This window comes from Puma concolor, chromosome B1, assembly GCF_028749965.1.
Source record: "Puma concolor isolate L17-30 chromosome B1, mPumCon1.1.hap2, whole genome shotgun sequence".
In the NCBI taxonomy this organism is placed as follows: domain Eukaryota; kingdom Metazoa; phylum Chordata; class Mammalia; order Carnivora; family Felidae; genus Puma; species Puma concolor.
The window spans coordinates 73,513,754-73,533,043 of record NC_141670.1 but is presented as its reverse complement, the minus strand read 5'-3'; the positions used below and the strand labels follow the sequence as shown (position 1 = coordinate 73,533,043).

Sequence of the window (19,290 nt, the reverse complement as noted above, 5' to 3'; positions counted from 1 at the left end):
AATCTGAGTTTGCAATCCCTGGTCTGCTGTTTGTGTTTTTCTTACTATTTTATTAATTTATTAGACAATATTTTATTAGAAATTTATTTTTGTATATTAAATAGTAAATACATTTATAGTGCTTATATCCAAAATACTGTTTTAAGCCCTTTCTCCATAATCCTGGCAACCACACTCACTGTGAGGTAGAAATTCTTATTATCTACTTTATACGGACAAATAAACTGAAGCCAAACTTGCCCAAAGTCAGAGTTAGTAAGGGGGAGAACCAGGATTTGCCTTTAAGCCATTATTTAGATACTTGAATTTGCTTTTAATTATGACACCATGCTGCCCTTTTTTTATTTTGAAAGTAGCCTTAAATATGTGTGTTGCAGATCCTTTTTCTCTGTTTATAATTTTCTGTCTTGGTTTTGTTCTTTTTGCCTTCCAAGATGGTAGTTAATATTTATGTAGTAAAAATAATACAGTAATATTTTCCTTTGAGGCTCTTTTGTTCATTTTTTAGAAAGGCCTTTTGATTCTAAGATTACTCATTTTTCCCCTTAGTTTTGATTTGTATTCACAACTTAAGATGATCAGATATCACCTTAACAGCATCATGGAGATTTTGTTTGCAGGGCACAAGACTAAAGCCTGTAACAACAGTTAGGAATCTAGTACTGGTTCCAGTAACACATAATTGAGAACAGGCTGTGGGGATGGACAGGAAAAGATTGATTTCAAGATCTGTTCAGAGGTAAAATATGCAGGTGTTTGTGACTGAATCAAAGGAAGACTCTGGGTTAACTCAGATTGTGAAACTCTGATTGTGATAGTTTGTAGGAGACGGGAGTATGTTTGTTGTGGTTTGTTTATTAGTTGAATGGAAGAATTGATGGAGATGTAAAACAGGAAGGAACTTAAACAGGTTTAGAAGTTAAAATGACATTGAGTTTTGGATATGTTGAATTCAGGATGCCTGTTGAATATCTCATTCTCAATACATTCATTAGGCAGGTTGATAAATGAATCTTAGCTTCATAAAGAAAACTGGGCTAGTAAGTTTAAGGAAATTAGGTAGATGGCAGGTAGAAACTATAGGGGTCCAGGAGCTACTTTCTTGCCTCGTTTTCTTCAGAATTACTCCATTGAATGCAATATAATAGCTTGGAAAGAGCTTTAAAGACTGTAAAAAGATTGTGTGTGTGTGGTGTGTGCGATATAAATGTGTTTGTAGCTATATTCACCGCTCAGAAAACATTTTGCAACTAGGAAGGACTGTAGAAGTCACATGACTAAGGTGTATTAATTTATAATTTCTGCATATTCCACTTGCATGAAAATCAGTTTGGATGCTTATTCGTTTTTTGAGGGACTTTTTAAGGTAATGTTGCGGCAAAAGGTATGTCAAAATCATTTTCTTGGCAGGAGGGGATATTTAGCATCAGACAGACCTGGAATTGAATTCTGTCTGTGCCGCTTTCTGGCTCTGTGATCTTGGATAATTTCTTTGTTAGCCTGCGTTTTTTCATCTGTGGAAATAGTATTTTCTTTTAGCAAAGTTGAGACTCTCTTTTAGTAGTTGTACAAACTAGAGGTAATGTGTAGAAATTCCATGGCTTTATAATAGGCTACTAAATAAACTGAACTTCTGAGTCTTATTCTCAAGCCTGTTTCTTTCTATCTGGTGTCATACTTTTGTTCTGAAATCAGTTACTGTAAAGATAAATATCTGGATTTTAAGCTATAGTTATTCATAGATGTTAGTGATTTTAAAGGTTCTGATATATGCATAAAATTAGTATTTGTGTTAATATTCATTAAGGCTATCAGATAGGCAGTGTTATTATCCTCATTTTATTTATTTTTAAAACTTTTTTTTTTTTTTTTAATTTTTTTTTTCAACGTTTATTTATTTTTGGGACAGAGAGAGACAGAGCGTGAACGGGGGAGGGGCAGAGAGAGAGGGAGACACAGAATCTGAAACAGGCTCCAGGCTCTGAGCCATCAGCCCAGAGCCCGACGCGGGGCTCGAACTCACGGACCGCGAGATCGTGACCTGGCTGAAGTCAGACGCCCAACCGACTGCGCCACCCAGGCGCCCCTTAAAACTTTTTTTTAATGTTTATTTGAGACAGAGTGAGAACAAGTTGTGGAGGGGCAGAGAGAGCAGAGAGAGAGAATCCCAAGCAAGCTCTGTGCTGCCAGCACAGAGTCCAACGTGGGCTTCATCTCAGAGACCATGAGCTCATGACCTGAGCCGAAATCAAGAATTGGCACCTTAAATGACTGAGCCACCCGGGTGCCCTATTATTCACATTTTAAAGATGAGGAAATTAAGATACAGAAGGACTAAGTAACTTACTGAAAATTATAGCTGGTAAGCAAAAAAGGATTTGAATCCAGGCAGTCTGGCTTCAGAGCTGTTGTGCTATATTAAGTACTAGTGAGTATAACTACAGTGACAGTTTCACTTACTTTAGAGCAGTGATTCTTTGGTGATGTCTTCTGCATTCCTATCCTCTATCCACTGTAGAGATGCAAATACTCTTCCCTAGATATGTGTCTACCATATCCCACCCCCCGCCCACACAACATTGAGAAAATGCACAAAATGTTTCTGAAAAAAGCAAAAACAGTGTGGGTATGTGAAAAGTTAAGATGTGCTCCTCTCTAGTATTAATCAAAACTAACCTTTATTTGGCCTTAGGTAATTCTAACAAAACTTTTAATCATTGCCTCACTGAATCCTAACAGCAACCTTGCAATAACTTATATTGGACTCCCATTTAAAAAAAAATTTTTTTTACTGTTTATTTTTGAGAGAGAGAGAGAGAGAGAGACAGACAGACAACATGAGTGGGGGAAGGGCAGAGAGAGAGGGAGACACAGAATCCTTAGCAGGCTCCAGGCTCTGAGTTGTTGGCATAGAGCCCAATGTGGGGCTTGAACTCAGGAACTGCAAAATCATGACCTGAGCTGAAGATGGTTGCTTAACTGACTGAGCCACCCAGGCACCCCGGTACTCCCATTTTATAATAAGCAAGGAAACAATGAGCTGATCAAGTTTGCACAGCTAGAAAATGGCAGAACTAAGTGTGAAATTGAGGTGAATTTGAAATGCTGTGCTACAGTGATTTAGTTTCCATTTATAATTACCAAAGTTCTGTTGAAAGCCAAAATGGCTTTCCCAGTGCATTTCCCAGACTGTGGATTTTAATTTTTGTATTTGTTCATAGTAATACCAAAGGAGAGAGACGTACAATTAATAAACAGAAAAAAATAATCTTTAGGATCAGTGTGAATTTTCCGATAACCTAACGACATTGTAATTAAGTTCATTTAAAAAAACTAAAAACACATTTTTATGTACAGTGGTCAGCAGAGATCTCAGGTTCTTTCTAGTTCCTGCCTACCCACCGATGTAATTCTTAAGCTGCTGCTAGTTGGAAAACACAGTAGTTCCTGTTTCTGCTCGGAGGACAAGTGGTTGTGATAACCTACGTTCTTTAGTAGCTTCTTTTAGGAACAGGGACTGGTTTGAAATTCTGTTTACTTACTCCAAGCGTCTGTTCAATTTCTGATAACTGTTGGAGTTCTTAGAGATTGCTGACAATATGAGCTATATTGGCATTAGGCTACATTTATCTGAGAATTGTAAGGCACAGTAAAATCCAGTTGGCCTGTATGATAAAATAAACCTTGGGCCATATAGATCAGCAGTGATAATATATTCACTGATGGCAGTATATTTATTTTGTTACTCCTTCTGCTTTCTCTTCTCTTCTCTAACTCCTTTTCATTTATTTGTGTTTTTTTCTCTTTTTCACTTTTGCCTCCCTTTGTTGTAGCTTAGGCCTTCTAAAGGTACTGCTTAATTGATCAGTGACATTAAATGGAATTTCTAGCTTCTGCTGTAGAGCAGGACTTAGTGGGCAAGACCACAGTGATCATCAGATGTTAGCAGCCACACTGTTTTTGGTTTCTTGCAACCTAGAGGACTCCTTCATAGATTCCTGGTGCTTCATGTCATAAACACTTTTTTGAATTTTGTTTTAGGAATTGCAACCATGAATGAAGAAAACATAGATGGAATAAATGGATGCAGTAAAGTCAGAACTGGTACTCAGAATGAAGCAGCATTACTTGCTTTGATGGAAAAGACTGGTTACAACATGGTTCAAGAAAATGGGCAAAGGAAATTTGGTGGTCCTCCTCCAGGTGTGGATGTATTTATGTTCAAAAAAATTGTATCTTTAATGTACATTAGGTGCATATATCATTAGTATCAGTTTTTTTTTCTTATAACTGCTTTAAGATCTTAGTAATCATTTTTATAGTTGTGAGAGAAAAGAGGTATTATTATATATGTTATGCACATATAATAATGTGTAATATTATAGGTGTTATGCATGTTTGACCTTTACATTTTTTTCAACTCTGCTCTTGATTAAGAAACAGCTGAGAAGGAAGTTGGGTGGTTTTTTTTTCTCAAAATTTTATTAAATTCTAGTTAGTTAACATATAGTGTAATATTGGTTTCACGAGTAGAATTTAATGATTTATCATTGACATGTAACAAACACCAGGTGCTTAACACAAGTGCCCTCCTTAATACCTATCACCTATTTAGCCCATCCTCCCTAAACTCCCCTCTAGCAACCTTCAGTTTGTTCTCTATAGTTAAGAGTCTCTTGTGGTCTGCTTCCCTCTCTTTTTTCCCCCTCCCCTATGTCCATCTGTTTTGTTTCTTAAATTCTACATGTGAGGGAAATCATACAGCATTTGTCTATTTCACTTAGCATAATATGCTCTAGCTGTATCCACATCATTGCAAATGGCAAGATTTCATTCTTTTTGATGGCTGAATAATATTCCATTATATATATGCACACACACACACACACACACACACACACACACACACACACACACACACACCATATCTTCTTTATCCATTCATCAGCTGATGGACATTTGGGCTCTTTCCATAATTTGGCTATCATTGACAATGCTTCTATAAACATCGGGGTACATGTGCCCCTTCAAATCAGTATTTTTGTATCCTTTGGGTAAATACCCAGTAGTGCAATTGCTGGGTTGTAGGGTAGTTCTATTTTTAACTTTTGAGAAACCTCTGTACTGTTTTCCAGAGTGGATGCACTACTTTGCATTCCCATCAACAGTGCAAGAGGGTTCCTTTTTCTTCACATCCTTCTCAACATGTGTTGTTCCCTATGTTGTTAATTTTAGCCATTCTGACAGATGTGAGGTGGTATCTCATTGTAGTTTTGATTTATATTTCCCTGACGATTAGTGATGTTGAGCATCTTTTCATGTGTCTCTTGGCCATCTGGATGTCTTCTTTAGAGAAGTGTCTGTTCGTGTCTTCCACTTGTTTATTAATTGGATTATTTGCTTTTTGGGTGTTGAGTTTGATAAGCTCTTTATAGATTTTGGATACTAACCTTTTCTCTGATATGTCATTTGCAAATATCTTCTTCCATTCCATAGGTTGCTTTTTGTTGATGGTTTCCTTCACTGTGCTTTTTATCTTGATGAAGTCCTAGTCATTCATTTTTGCTTTTGTTACCCTTGCCTCTGGAGACCGGTCTAGTAAGAAGTTTCTACAGCCAAAGTCACAGAGGTTATTGCCTGTGTTCTCCTCTAGGATTTTGATGATTTCCTGTCTCACATTTAGGTCTTTCACCCATTTTGAATTTATTTTTGTGTATAGAGTAAGAAAGTGGTCTAGTTTCATTCTTTTGTATGATGTCCAGTTTTTCCAACACCATTTATTGAAGAGACTATCTTTTGTCCATCCGATATTCTTTCCTGCTTTGTTGAAGATTAGTTGACTATATAGTTGTGGGTCCATTTCTGGATTTTTTGTTCTGTTCCATTGATCTACATGTCTGTTTTTGTGCCAGTACCATACTGTCTTGATGACTACAGCTTTGTAACATAGCTTGAAGTCTGAATTGTTATACTTCAGCTTTTTCTTTTTAAGATTGCTTTGGCTATTTGGTGTTTTTTGTGGTTCTGTACAAATTTTAAGATTGTTTGTTTTAGCTCTGTGAAACATGCTGGTGGTATTTTGATAGGGATTGTATTAAATATGTAGATTGCTTTGAGGGGTGCCTGGATGGCTCGGTTGGTTAAGCGTCCGACTTCGGCTTAGGTCATGATCTCGTGGTCTGTGAGTTCGAGCCCCGTGTTGGGCTCTGTGCTGATAGCCCAGAGCCTGGAGCCTGTTTCAGATTCTGTGTCTCCCTCTCTCTCTGACCCTCCCCTGTTCATACTCTGTCTCTCTCTGTCTCAAAAATAAATAAATGTTAAAAAAAAAATAAAAAAAATTGTAGATTGCTTTGGGTAGTGTGAACATTTTAACAAAATTTTTCTTCCAATCTATGAGCATGGAATGCTTTTCCATTTCTTTGTGTCCTCTTCAATTTCTTTCATAAGTGTTCTATAGTTTTCAGTGCACAGGTCTTCATCTCTTTGCTTAGGTTTATTCCTTGGTATCTTATGGTTTTTGGTGCAATTGTAAATGGGATCTATACCTTGATTTTTCTTTCTGCTTTTTCATTTTTGGTGTACAGAAATGCAACAGATTTCTGTATGTTGATTTTATATCCTGTGTCTTCGCTGAATTTGTGTATCAGTTCTAGCAGTGTCTTGGTGGAGTCTTTTAGGTTTTCTAGATGGGTTTATAAAGAAGTCAGGTTTGGGTTACTGGGGAAAAGAGTATTCTAGCTATTAAAGGAGAGGGATAGGGTTTGGGGAGGATTTTGAAAGAGCAGTGAGTACAGGAGTGGTGTTTATACTAGAGGCAAACCAGATGCAAACAGCTAAATAAATATGTTTTGCCTTTCTACTAGTAGCCAGTGCTGTTTCTTTGCTCAGCACCCTCCCATTAGCTTTCTATCACACTTAAAATAAAATCTTGGCCTCTAGTCAGTGGCACTGACTACCACTTGAATATTGCTTCAAGTACGTTAGTCATACAGGCCCGTGTGTTCTTTGTTGTTTTAATGTATAAAGCTCTTGCTTTCTTCGTAATGATATATTCTCAAAGCTTATTCCCTCATTTCATTCAGGTCTCTGCTTTAAACCTCATGTGTTCAGAGGAGATTTACCTGACTGCTAAAAGTATCAACTCTTTTCTGGCTTTTTCTTCATAGCCTTTATCAGTTATGTTTATGTTCTCTGTTGAATATATATGCCTTATGAGGGAAGGGTCTTCTGTTTTGTGCACTGTTGTATCCTCAACATCTAGAGTAGTGCACAGTACATAGGAGGCACTGTAAATTTGTGGAATGACTGAATCATTGAATGGTGTATCAAAATATCTTACTAGAATTTGTTTATCTTTGTCTTTTAGGTTGGGAAGGTCCACCTCCACCTAGAGGCTGTGAAGTTTTTGTAGGAAAAATACCTCGTGATATGTATGAAGATGAGTTAGTTCCTGTATTTGAAAGAGCTGGAAAGATATATGAATTTCGACTTATGATGGAATTTAGTGGTGAAAATCGCGGTTATGCTTTTGTGATGTACACTACAAAAGAAGAAGCCCAGTTAGCCATCAGAATTCTTAATAATTATGAGATTCGACCAGGGAAGTTTATTGGTGTGTGTGTAAGCTTGGATAATTGCAGGCTATTTATTGGAGCTATTCCTAAGGAAAAGAAGAAAGAAGAAATTTTGGATGAAATGAAGAAAGTTACAGAAGGAGTTGTAGATGTCATTGTTTATCCAAGTGCAACTGATAAGACCAAAAATCGTGGTTTTGCATTTGTTGAATATGAATCTCACAGAGCTGCTGCTATGGCTAGGAGAAAACTAATTCCAGGTAAACTTGACCTTTTAAAGTTTACTTTTTCGTGTCAGTCTTATTATAAATATGGAAAAATGACAGCACTTCTTCGATATTTTGAAACTGTGTAATGCCCTTAAAGAGGTATAGAGATGTTTTGCATAAGGAAGTAAAATAAATGCTTCTAAAAGACAAGAAGTTGCTCCTATCTTCTAAATGACAAGAAGAGTCATTATCTATAATAATATACTAATTTACTGAATGTATACACTTTTATTGTTGTTTGATAAAAATCCAAAGGATAGTACCTATAATTCTTCTGATAAAGGTCTATTTTTGAAGTGTATTTGTTCTTTTGCTCTTAAATTTGTTCTGTTTGCTCTTAAAATGAATTCTGTAAGTTCTGGCTGGATTGCCTTAGTAAAAACTTCCATGTGACTTCCATGTGAGAAATTAATGTTTACTACTACTGATGGGTATGTGAGTTCCTGATTCTTTGGAGAAAATTTTACTGAATAGTTTTTGACTTTTAATTATTTTAACTGTCTTCAGGGTAATTTATTCTCTTTTACAGGTACATTCCAACTATGGGGCCATACCATTCAGGTAGATTGGGCTGACCCAGAGAAAGAGGTTGACGAGGAAACAATGCAGAGAGTTAAAGTTCTCTATGTAAGAAATTTAATGATCTCAACTACAGAGGAAACAATTAAAGCAGAATTCAACAAATTCAAACCTGGTGCAGTTGAGCGAGTAAAGAAACTTAGAGATTATGCTTTTGTTCACTTTTTCAACCGAGAAGATGCAGTGGCTGCTATGTCTGTTATGAATGGAAAATGCATTGATGGAGCAAGTATTGAGGTAACACTGGCAAAACCAGTAAATAAAGAAAGCACTTGGAGACAGCACCTTAATGGCCAGATTAGCCCTAATTCTGAAAACCTGATTGTGTTTGCTAACAAAGAAGAGAGCCACCCAAAAACTCTAGGCAAGCCACCAACTCTTCCAGCTCGTCTCAATGGTCAGCATAGCCCAAGTCCTCCTGAAATCGAAAGATGCACTTACCCATTTTTTCCTGGAACAAAGCTTACTCCAATTAGTATGTATTCTTTAAAATCCAATCATTTCAATTCTGCAGTAATGCATTTGGATTATTACTGCAACAAAAATAATTGGGCACCACCAGAATATTATTTATATTCAACAACAAGTCAAGATGGGAAAGTACTCTTGGTATATAAAATTGTTATTCCTGCTATTGCAAATGGATCCCAGAGTTATTTTATGCCTGACAAACTCTGTACTACCTTAGAAGATGCAAAGGAACTGGCAGCCCAGTTTACGCTACTTCATTTGGGTAAGTTTAAAAATACTTTAAATAATATTGTACAGTATGAAATTAGGAAATACTATTATTATAAATTATTTTGAACTCAACAGTGATATTTAACATAAATTTTACTTCAGTTTTATGAATTCATGGTAAATTTTGTTGAGACTTTTCTCCTGTATAATATTCCTGTATCTAGCTTTTTAAACTTTAGTTAGGGGAAAATTTGGTTTTGATTCATTTTATAGAGTTCATGATCCTATTTCATAAATTTATTGTTTTTGTAATAACTAATCCTCATTTGAAATAATTTCTATATAACTTATAGGATGTTACTTAAACCAATTTCTAAGTAATTTGTCCCTGCATCTTTGGTGAAGTCTACACAGTAATCATTTTGGGGAGTGGGGGTAGAGATTAGTAAAATCAGACGTATTTCAGATGGGTCATGTGTAGACACAGCCTTATGCTCACCAATCTGGAAATTTGTCATTACTCATGAAAGACAAAAAGCATCACTAAGAGATGTTTATGACCGTTCTCTCTAATTTCATGCTTTTAAAAAAGTTTTTCTAAAGCCTTTGAGGGATAATTAAAAAGGCTTTGGGCCACATGGTAACAAAATATTTGGTATTGTGAAGGAAGAGATGTAATACCACTCTGGTATTTTCGTACTTCTGTTTTTTATTATGTTAGTCTCTCCTCTACAACCAGTTTTTCTCAGTTCTATTTTTTTTTTAAACGAAGCTATGGATTTTAGTCGGTGATTATTTTGTACCTCAAATAATATTTGGTAGAAGAATAGTGGTTTCTTGAAAATAACAATAAAAAGGAAAAGTTTCCTACTAAGGATTATAATTATTTCTTGATTATAATTGTCAAACTCTTAGCTTAAAATTGATTTGTTATATGGTTGCAGAACCATACTGCTGGAGCTTATATCTGTTTAAAATTGATATTATCACATTTGTCAAGAGAAGGCAGTCTATAAAGAAAACCATTTTCAAGGGGAGAGGGAATTTTATGTATTGTTTGGATCGATTTTATACAGTGCTTATCCATTGTAGCCACTCCTATGGTATGCATATTTTTAGGAGATCCTGATGATTAGGACTTATGGTAGGGTTTCTTGGAAAGAAACTTTTCAGTAATGTCCTCAATTATTAGTTGGAAATATTTGGGAATTTTACTGTCATACAAGTGAGTAAATTCTTATGTATAATTTTCATTAATACACAAAATAGAAACCTTCCATTTTTTCTTTCAATAAGAAGTTTAAAGATAATTTTATATGGGCAGTTTAAGTTTAGTTTATCTTTATATGGACAGCAAATAATTCAAAGTACGGTTCCTAGAGAAAAATGGATCAAATTATTTTTTTGGAGTGGAATATAGATAATTAGTTGGCTGAGCAAGATTTTCCCAGGATACTTGTGTCTGACCTAACATGGTATTACTGAAGCATATTTCTGCCCCCACTCATTTCCCTTAACAAATTTATCTTCACTGAAATTTCTAAGATACTTAAAATATAATCTTAGTTTATGTCAGATTTTCTGTTTAGATGTGATTTGCTCATCTTGTTATCCCATAAAGAAGATATTATATGGAACCAGAGAGTTTTCATCAGCTTTTAATCCCATTATTAACATGGTTTTTACTTGAGTCCTTGGACCATAATTAACTCGTATTGACCTTATAGTTCCCAAAGAAAACCCCTATTTAGGTATAGTATTCCCAACTTGATTATGTTATTTAGGGATAAAATTAGCTTCAGTAAATGAAATACTTAGAGGGCACAGTTTGCTTTGTCATCTATTTCAGATTTTATCAACCTTATCTAAAAGCCACTTATAATAAAAAATTGGACAATTTGTGTTTCGTATATTTTCTCAGTTTCTAATTACGATCAGAGAGAAGACCTAAGACCCAAATGTAAGCCAAAACTTTTGATTAAATACTAAAGCTTGTTTGGATGCACTACACAAGGCTTGAGGCCTTGTCTATAGGAAGTAACATAAAAATCCTTATTGCAGTTGACTAAAATGTGAGCGAAGATTGAGTTAGAGGCAATTGTGAGAGGAGAAGTAGGGAGAGAATTTAGGGAAGTGTAAGACTCAGAAATCAAGGGTCTAGGAATCTTTGATTAGAAAACACATGCCTGACATTTGGAGGTTGTTAAAGTAAGACAGGAACTATAGACAGCCAGGATGTTACATGTTGCTCTATGGGAAATAAGGATATAGGTTGAATATTGTTGTGGCAATATTCTGGTTTGCTTTTTACTTCTGTTAACATTGGAGCCTCTGGGCTTCAAAGAGTTGAAGCCTTTTTTGGGTAAAAATTCCTATATTTAGATATAGGAACCTTCAGAGGTTGCAAGCTTTTATTGGGCGGCTAAGGGTTGAGACCATTTGTTGTTGGTGGTGTGTTCTTAGAGGGGGAGGGGTGATATGTTGTTCATATCCTGCTAAATATTTATGTGTTTCAAGCACTGGGTTTTTCTGAGATCTTGAGAGGTTGCTATTGGTTCCTGGAGTCTCTCAAATAGAGTTCACTGAGTATGAAATCACTTTTGGCTCTATTTTCTTAAATAATTTGAACCTACTTTTCTAGATAATGAATTTAACTGCTATTTTAAGATGTTTTCTTTGTGTGTGTAGAAATTTTTTTTTTAGTTTGCTTCATTTTGCATCAATTTAATGCTATTTTTAGCATTATTATTTAGTCTTATCTTGATGATCTTTGACTATTATATGTGATATAAAGTCATTTACCTTTTTATTTCAGACTTCTATAAGAATGTACTTTTAATATCCACATTGTTTTAGTATTACCATGCCCATTTTTGAAGTTTGAAAAATAAAAGAGAAAAAAAAATAGCCTTTATTTAGTTATTTAGTTAAATGATTGTCATTGGTGTTAGGAAAATAGAAATTTTCTTGAAGAGTTAACAGGCATTTAAATGAGCACTAGAAGTTAGAGAGTTTACTTCTAGTGACTATTTAATGGTCTTACCAGAACCCCAAAAGTTCTTAATGGGTAGTACTTTAAAATCAGTTTTTCAAAAGTTTTGGGTTTTTTGGTCCCATTTAAAGTGAGCTCTGTTGTAAGCAGAATACCCCTAATAGAATAAAAATTGAAATCTGGGATTAATGCCAAAATTGAACCCTCATTTTTTTCTTTTGTTTATTTTGTTTTTTTTTTTTTTTTACTTCAAAATTGGAGACTATCTTCATCTTCATAATGTCATAGAATGACCTCTCTAACCTCACTGGAAACTGATCACCTAACAGGATAAGAAATTAATTGTCACTTGTTTATATTTAGGAGCCTATAATAAGTGGGATACTCAGTGGGTTTAATACTTGTGGGCCAAGAGATAGATAGGTTCTATTCTACATATTTCATGTATGGAGACATCATGGGTCATTCAGAGTCACATCTTTTTAAGTAATCATTTTCTATTTCATAATTTTGTATCTGTTTAATAATAGATTAGACTATCAGTGTGAATAATTTTGCTTTTCCTAAAACTGTGCCTCTGTTTTGAATATGGGCCTTCCAATTTTGCCACTGCTTTCCCTTAGAGGATTCTTTGCCACCTGGGTGTGGGATAAGCAGAAATTGAGGAAATAAAGGAAGGTCCTGGAGAGTTACAGTTTTGAAGAAAGAAAGTCCTGGAGAAAAGTTACTGGAAGAAGGGAGGTAGCCTCTGTGTATTGGCAAATGCACTTTGTTAAATAATTTATTAACAACTAATCGAAGGCAAGGAATTTCTTGTTTCCATGTTTGTATAATACTGACGCACGTGGCAGTTTTACTACACAAAGCTTTCAAACAGGAGTAAAGAACCTCTGTCACAGACCAGCTTGTGCCGTTAATTTTCATTTGACTTGTGTACTGTTGTTTTGGCTATGACCGATGAAGTTCATTTTATTTTTTTAGGCAATAAAACTTTATTTCTCACTGAAGAAATTCAAAGAGCCAATTTTTCTTATATGCCTCTTATGAGGGCTAAGTGTACTTCTGTAAGCAATCAGGAGCTAAATATAAATAAAACATGGTTTTTGGTCTTAAGGAGTCATGGTCTACTGAAGAAGGCAGAGATACAAACTGCATAAGTTGTTTTGAGAATACAGAGGAAGGGCATGCTTCCTACCTGATTTTGAGTTGTAGATCTTGAGGAGAGTTTATAGGCAGAGAGGGGCACAATGTGGGCAAATACCTGTTAGAAAAATAGCATGGTTGTGGGTTTAATGGCAAACAGTTGTGTATAGTGTTTGCTTTGGGGACTTCAGTCAGGTTTTTAGGATTAGAAATTGAAAAGATGTGTATATTAGTTAATTAAAATTTCATCAGTATTGCTTTTTAAAACTTTGCAAGTTGTTTTTTTTTTTTTTTTTTTTTTTTTGGTACAGCTATGATGGCTTTAGTTGCTTTTCTTCTGAGCAAGTAATTTTTTCTGGATGAATCCAACCTAATTTGTGTGGACTATTTTATGTGTCATTTTATGGTCATCTTCATTTTGTGGCTGATTTGCATATTGTTTTTCATATTTGACTTTATAATGACATATACATCATTAGAATGTTTAATTTTTTCATGGTCATGGAGTGGTAAAATATTTAGATATATATATCCTAAGCATGATATAGCCATTATGTTTGCTATCCCTTCAATATCATTAAAATTAGGTTTTGATTTATGCTGTCACTTGTAACTTAGTTGAAAGTTATAAAATAGAAGGCACAGCAGGATGTGTGTTTTAATCTGAAAAATAATTGGTGCTTTTTTTCTTATGAGCTATCATTATTTCCAGATTGATGGGCAGAAAGCAAAAATAAAATTTTGATTTAAAAAATTTGTTAATAAATTGCTTTGAAACAAAGAGACACCATCTCCATTTTATTTTTAAATTTAGGAAATAGTTTTGGGAGACACTAAATACAACATAATGGTTGTATCCTATTATAATGAAATTTATTATAAATAATTAAAAATAATACTTTTAGAAGTTATTTTTTCCAGCTTTAATTACAGACCTAACTTTGATGGCACCATTTCAAATTGATATTTTAAAGAACAAAAATAAGTTGCTGAATTTGCTCTAAAATTCACCTAGTTAAATAAGAAGTAGGATTAGCATCAACATTTATGCACTAATTTATTTTCATATGACCAAATGGTGAGACGAAAATTCCATTAACTCAACTATGTGTCTTTGCCCTTTGAGTGGGCCCACTGCTCTTGAAAATACATTTCTGTTCCTCTTGAAACTACTGTATTTTCCTGAAATATCATCAATCTGGTGTTACTTGTGATTCTTACCTTACTAACACTTTTGTATTAATGAACCATAATTATCATGGTGTTAGTACTGTGAGAGAAGCGGCTTATTTAACAGAGTATGGAGTAAGAAGTACAAGAACCTGTAGCCTCAGCCACCAACAAACTGTAACCTTAGATGGCAAATAAAATCATTTACTCTTTGTGCATCTCAGTGCCTTCACTTATAAAATATCAGGGTTTTACTTGGTGAGCTTTAAGGATTCCTTTATCCCCCCCGATTTATGGTTTTGTTTAAAATACAGACAAAAATCTTATGAAGGACTAAAAATAATACTTGTTTTTTTTTTATGTGTACCAAAGTACATTTTTGAATTCAAATAGTCTTAAAACCAAGAACTGCTTTTGCAAGAATTAACTATCCATTTAATATTCCTTCCTATATATAATTAAAAGGTCTGTCTACTTCACAGCAGAACATCTGGTAAAAAAAAAAAAAAAAGAAAAGGAGAGTCAGTCACCTGTTTTATTTGCATGATGGCAAGTAATTGCTTTCTGGTTCTTTCCTTCCCTGAATTTGACAGTTAAATATAATCAAAACCAAGATTTTATAAAACAACCTAATTACTTAAAAGTTTGGAAATTCATTTTCTTTTGTAACAATCTAGGAAAATAATAATGTGTATTAAAACATACATGTAACCAGTATTTGTTCCAGTTGTTCCATGTTATTAACCGGCTAATGTGATCTGTGATTTCATTTACTTCATACATTTATTTGATCATGTTTGATCCTTTATCCTACAATTTCTTAGTATCTTTGGTTAATACATTCCTAAAATACCTGTTCTTATACACATTTTAACAGTAGCTACTGTTTTATTTTTAAACGTAACATCTGTTTTTGTCATTTAATATTTAAAAAATAATGGTTTGTAAATTTTCCCCTCTTGTATCAAATGTCACAATAAACTTTGCATGTATACTCAATTCTTAGATGTCAGCAGCAGTGTATAATTTTGCCATATGATGTCACCTAAATATATTTTTTAGCGTGGCTTTGAAAGGAAATTTAAATGTTATATTGATTTTGCTCTTTATGGCTTATTTTTTTTGCAGGGGTGGGTGGTTAGCATCAGTAAAATGTGTATGAGAAGCTGCACTTAAGTCTTCTGCCTGTCATGCCTTTGTTTATGCTTCCTATTTAAAATTTAGTAGGCGATAATTGCTTATGCTGTAAGCAGTATAATTTAGTGAGTGGACTAGTGAATGGAGACAGAAGATGTTTTGGAAAATGGTTTTACTGTGATGAATTTATTCAACTGATCATCTGTGCTTTTAACTACTTGAAAATTATTCAGTGTGGGTTGCTTCCAGGCTTTTTGGTTGGATTAAATATATCTAATTTTATTAGTTAATTTCAGATATATCATCTATTTTAGAGCAGTTTATCCTCTGTTTAGAGTAATACATCTCTATGTAAGACATGGTAGGGCATTACCTCCAAAAATGGTGCACTTACCTCTGGGGATTCAAAACAAAAGAAAACAAAATTAAAAAAACCTTTAGTCTCCCCATCTAATTAGAAGTTTTAAATCACCAGAATATTAATAAGTACTTGGATTTTCTTGCTCCTTATATTTGTAGTATTGGCCTAAAGATATGCTAGTTACATGTGAGGCATTATTTATCTCATGGTAAGTGACATTTGAACTGTAAAAATGACGTGTATATGGATTTTTTATACATAATGTAATTCATATTTTAAGAAAATGATTTATCTAACTGTATACCTTCCTGCATTGTTTTGATTCAGTAAATACAATCTATATACCACATTAATGGTGAATTAGTGAATTCTATGATTGTATCTGTAAGTTTAGGTTAAAAAGTAGATAGTAATGCAATTATTAGAGAACAGTCTGTTGTAATTTTATTGCCTGATAATTTGGTGAGGGTGCTCTGAAACATCTCTTTTGTGTTTAAACTGTGTAGCTTGTTTTTTATATACAACTCAAGGGATTGGCATTTGAATAAATAAACTTGAATAAGAAAATGTAAACTAGGACATACAATTCTATCTTCCTTATTCAGTAGATAACTATGTTGACCTTTGCTTTTCATTTTGATTTTCTTTTATTATGTTTTCTAAGAATATTATTAATAGAAATACTTTACTTTTTTTAACTTTTTTTTTTATCCTGTTTTCTATGTAGATTTTTATAAGACTGCAGAGCAAGCCCATTAACTTAATATTTTTTCTTATTACCTTTGTTTCAGCAGTACATGTTCCAGTCTGCTTGTTTACTGGCCAGGTTATGGGGTAAACAAATCATTTTGCAGCTTATGTGCCATATATGTGTATGGCTTTTTTTTCTTCCATTGCTATGTTAATGTTTAGTTCAAGGGTGACTAAATCCGTAGTTATGAATTTATGAAAATTATAGATTTTTTTGGGCACAGAATTTATAGGATTCCAAGTGAGCCAGTATGAGTCTATGGAAAACAGGTTTAACGTTGTATTCTGCATTATAAAGTTACAGTTTTTACCAAAAGTAAAAGAAATAATCAAGCCGGGATGATTCTTACCTGTGTCTACTATGTGTCTACCTGTTTCCTGGAGAGCTCACAAATCAAATTTCGTTGTGTGATCAAGAATCCCTTAGAGATTCCTTGGTATGAAATTTAGATTTATCAAGTACAGAAATAGTGATGATACCAGAGTATTGGAAAGTTACTCCTTCTCCCTTAAGAACAAGAGGAGAAAAGGACATGTTAAGCAAAAATAGGATTGCTTGCCCTATGAAAGCACTCTCCTAGCTTCTGAGGGGGTTTTCTGAATGTGATGAAAGGATTATTTTTCTTTTTTCACTTCATAAATTTTTTTCCGTATGATTTACTTAGTAGTAGACTTAAGATTTTTAACTTCTTGTATTGCAGTGCATCTGAGATATCTGGGATTTTTCTGCTCTTTTTCCAGTCATCTACTTTTTATTTATATTCCAGCGTTTTTAAAAATCTCACCTCTCTGATTTTTAAAAATCTTTGTACTTTTATTTACTTTTACTTATTTTTATTTATTGTAGTTTATGTGCAAACAAGGAGTTACTACATTAGTGAACATGACTTGGGAGAGAGATAGACAAACTCTTCCGTTAATTCTCTAAGGCCTCTGAAAATGGATTGTTGATGTCAACCGCTCTTTAATTTGAATTGGTAAATGAGGGAATTAGTTCATTACCTTAAGATTTCAGGTAATTTTTTTTTCAGTTTCTTTAATTTGATATTTTATATTGAGAGTTTTTCTATGACAAGAAAAATTCTGTAGTCCACTCCCAAATATTTATATTTAGATATGGGGTATGAATAAACCAAAACTAAATAATCCAAGTATAATTGGCTTATTTATTTATATTTATCCTGAGATGCTGTAGTTCATCAGTTCAGGGAATTTATGTATCCTATCATAAAACTCAATAGGAAAAGTTGGAAACTTACCCTCAGCTCAGCTTCTTATTGGGGAGGGATGGCATTGTTTCATATTGATGGAATGCATGGACTTAAGTAGAATATTTATCTTCCCTCTGTCTTTTCTTTTTTCTTTCTTTTTTTTTTTTTTTTTAGCTGGTAATGGATGGCTTATTCCCTTTAATCTTACCTCATTCTATGAAAGATATGGGTTATTAAAAGTATGTAAAATACGAAAGGATTCAAATTTTAAATTGAAAGAATTGAAGCAATGGGGAATTATGAATAGGAAAATAAAGCCAAGCAAAACTAAACAATTTATTGTTTAAGGATGTATGAATATGTGACAAAACCAAAGAGAAAAGCAAGGGAATGATTAACACTTAAAAAATAGGATCATGAAAAGAAATCAGGGTCAAGATTACTTTCAGGGTTAGAAGGAGAAATTGGAAATGATGCAAGAGAGACTTCTAAGTTACTGATAATTTTCTGTTTGTAAGCCTGGGTGGTGAGTACATGTTTTTATTTTTTAAATCATGTGACCTGTAGATTTATATATTACACCTTTTTCTGTTTCTATAACATTATTTAATAATTAAGTAAATAAGCTGCCAAAGAATGAAAGTTAGCTAGTCAGCCAAGAGTAAGAACTTGAATTATTTTGTCAAAACTAGAATGAGTCATTATACTATAGAGATTCTCAAATTAGTGGAATTCAGGGTAATAAAGTTGTGTAGTTTCTAGACCATATATTTTTATTCTGCTCAGACTGTATCTGAAATGTTTTCTTCTGGGCCCCAGAGTTTAATTAAACCTTGACAACTATGGAGGACCTGGAAACTCTGTAATGTGAAGTAGGACAGTGAACAACTAAAGAATTTGGGGCTATTTAGACTGTAAATACTAGTATTTGTAGGGGAAATATGATTGCTGTCTTTAAATGTTTGAAGAGCTGGTACATGGAAGAAAGACTTTAACATGAAGCTCCACAGGTTAGAATTAAATCTAATAGAGGAAAGTTTCAGGGAGGCAGAATATGATTTAATATCACCCAGAACTGTGTAAGTTTTTAAAGGACTAAAAACTCTGTATCACTCAGTTAAAAAAGAAAAAAAAATAATGTTTATTTTAAATGTTTATATTGCTAAATGTATGGGGAAAGGTGAGATTCTTTACTAGACTATTTTAACTCAATTATCTTCCTTAACAGTGCTTTGAGTATATTAGCTTGTTGAAGTCCTCTGAAAAATGTACTTTTTGAAACTTTGACTTAAGAAAGTTTTGGCATTCTTATTCTTAAATGAATAACCCTTTTGTTTATTATTATTCACTCTTTTAGGCTTTCTTTTCTCATACTTGGTTTATTAATTGTTAATCCTGGTTAATATGTATGTTCATTAACTAA

General features: G+C 33.7%; 1 protein-coding gene across 5 annotated transcripts in view; it reads left to right on the top strand.

Annotated features, from left to right (window-relative positions):
* The window catches only part of RBM46 (RNA binding motif protein 46), a 49,835-nt gene that overhangs the window by 10,814 nt on the left and 19,731 nt on the right, over window positions 1-19,290 (top strand). For all 5 annotated transcript variants that reach the window (XR_015250166.1, XM_025921956.2, XM_086704033.1 and 2 more), the window contains exons 2-4: window positions 4,042-4,203; window positions 7,367-7,834; window positions 8,373-9,155. Coding sequence is in view for 4 of the 5 variants with exons in the window: in XM_025921956.2 (XP_025777741.1) it covers window positions 4,053-4,203; window positions 7,367-7,834; window positions 8,373-9,155 (1,402 nt within the window). In the remaining variant the exon portion in view is untranslated. The remainder of the gene's footprint in view (window positions 1-4,041; window positions 4,204-7,366; window positions 7,835-8,372; window positions 9,156-19,290) is intronic.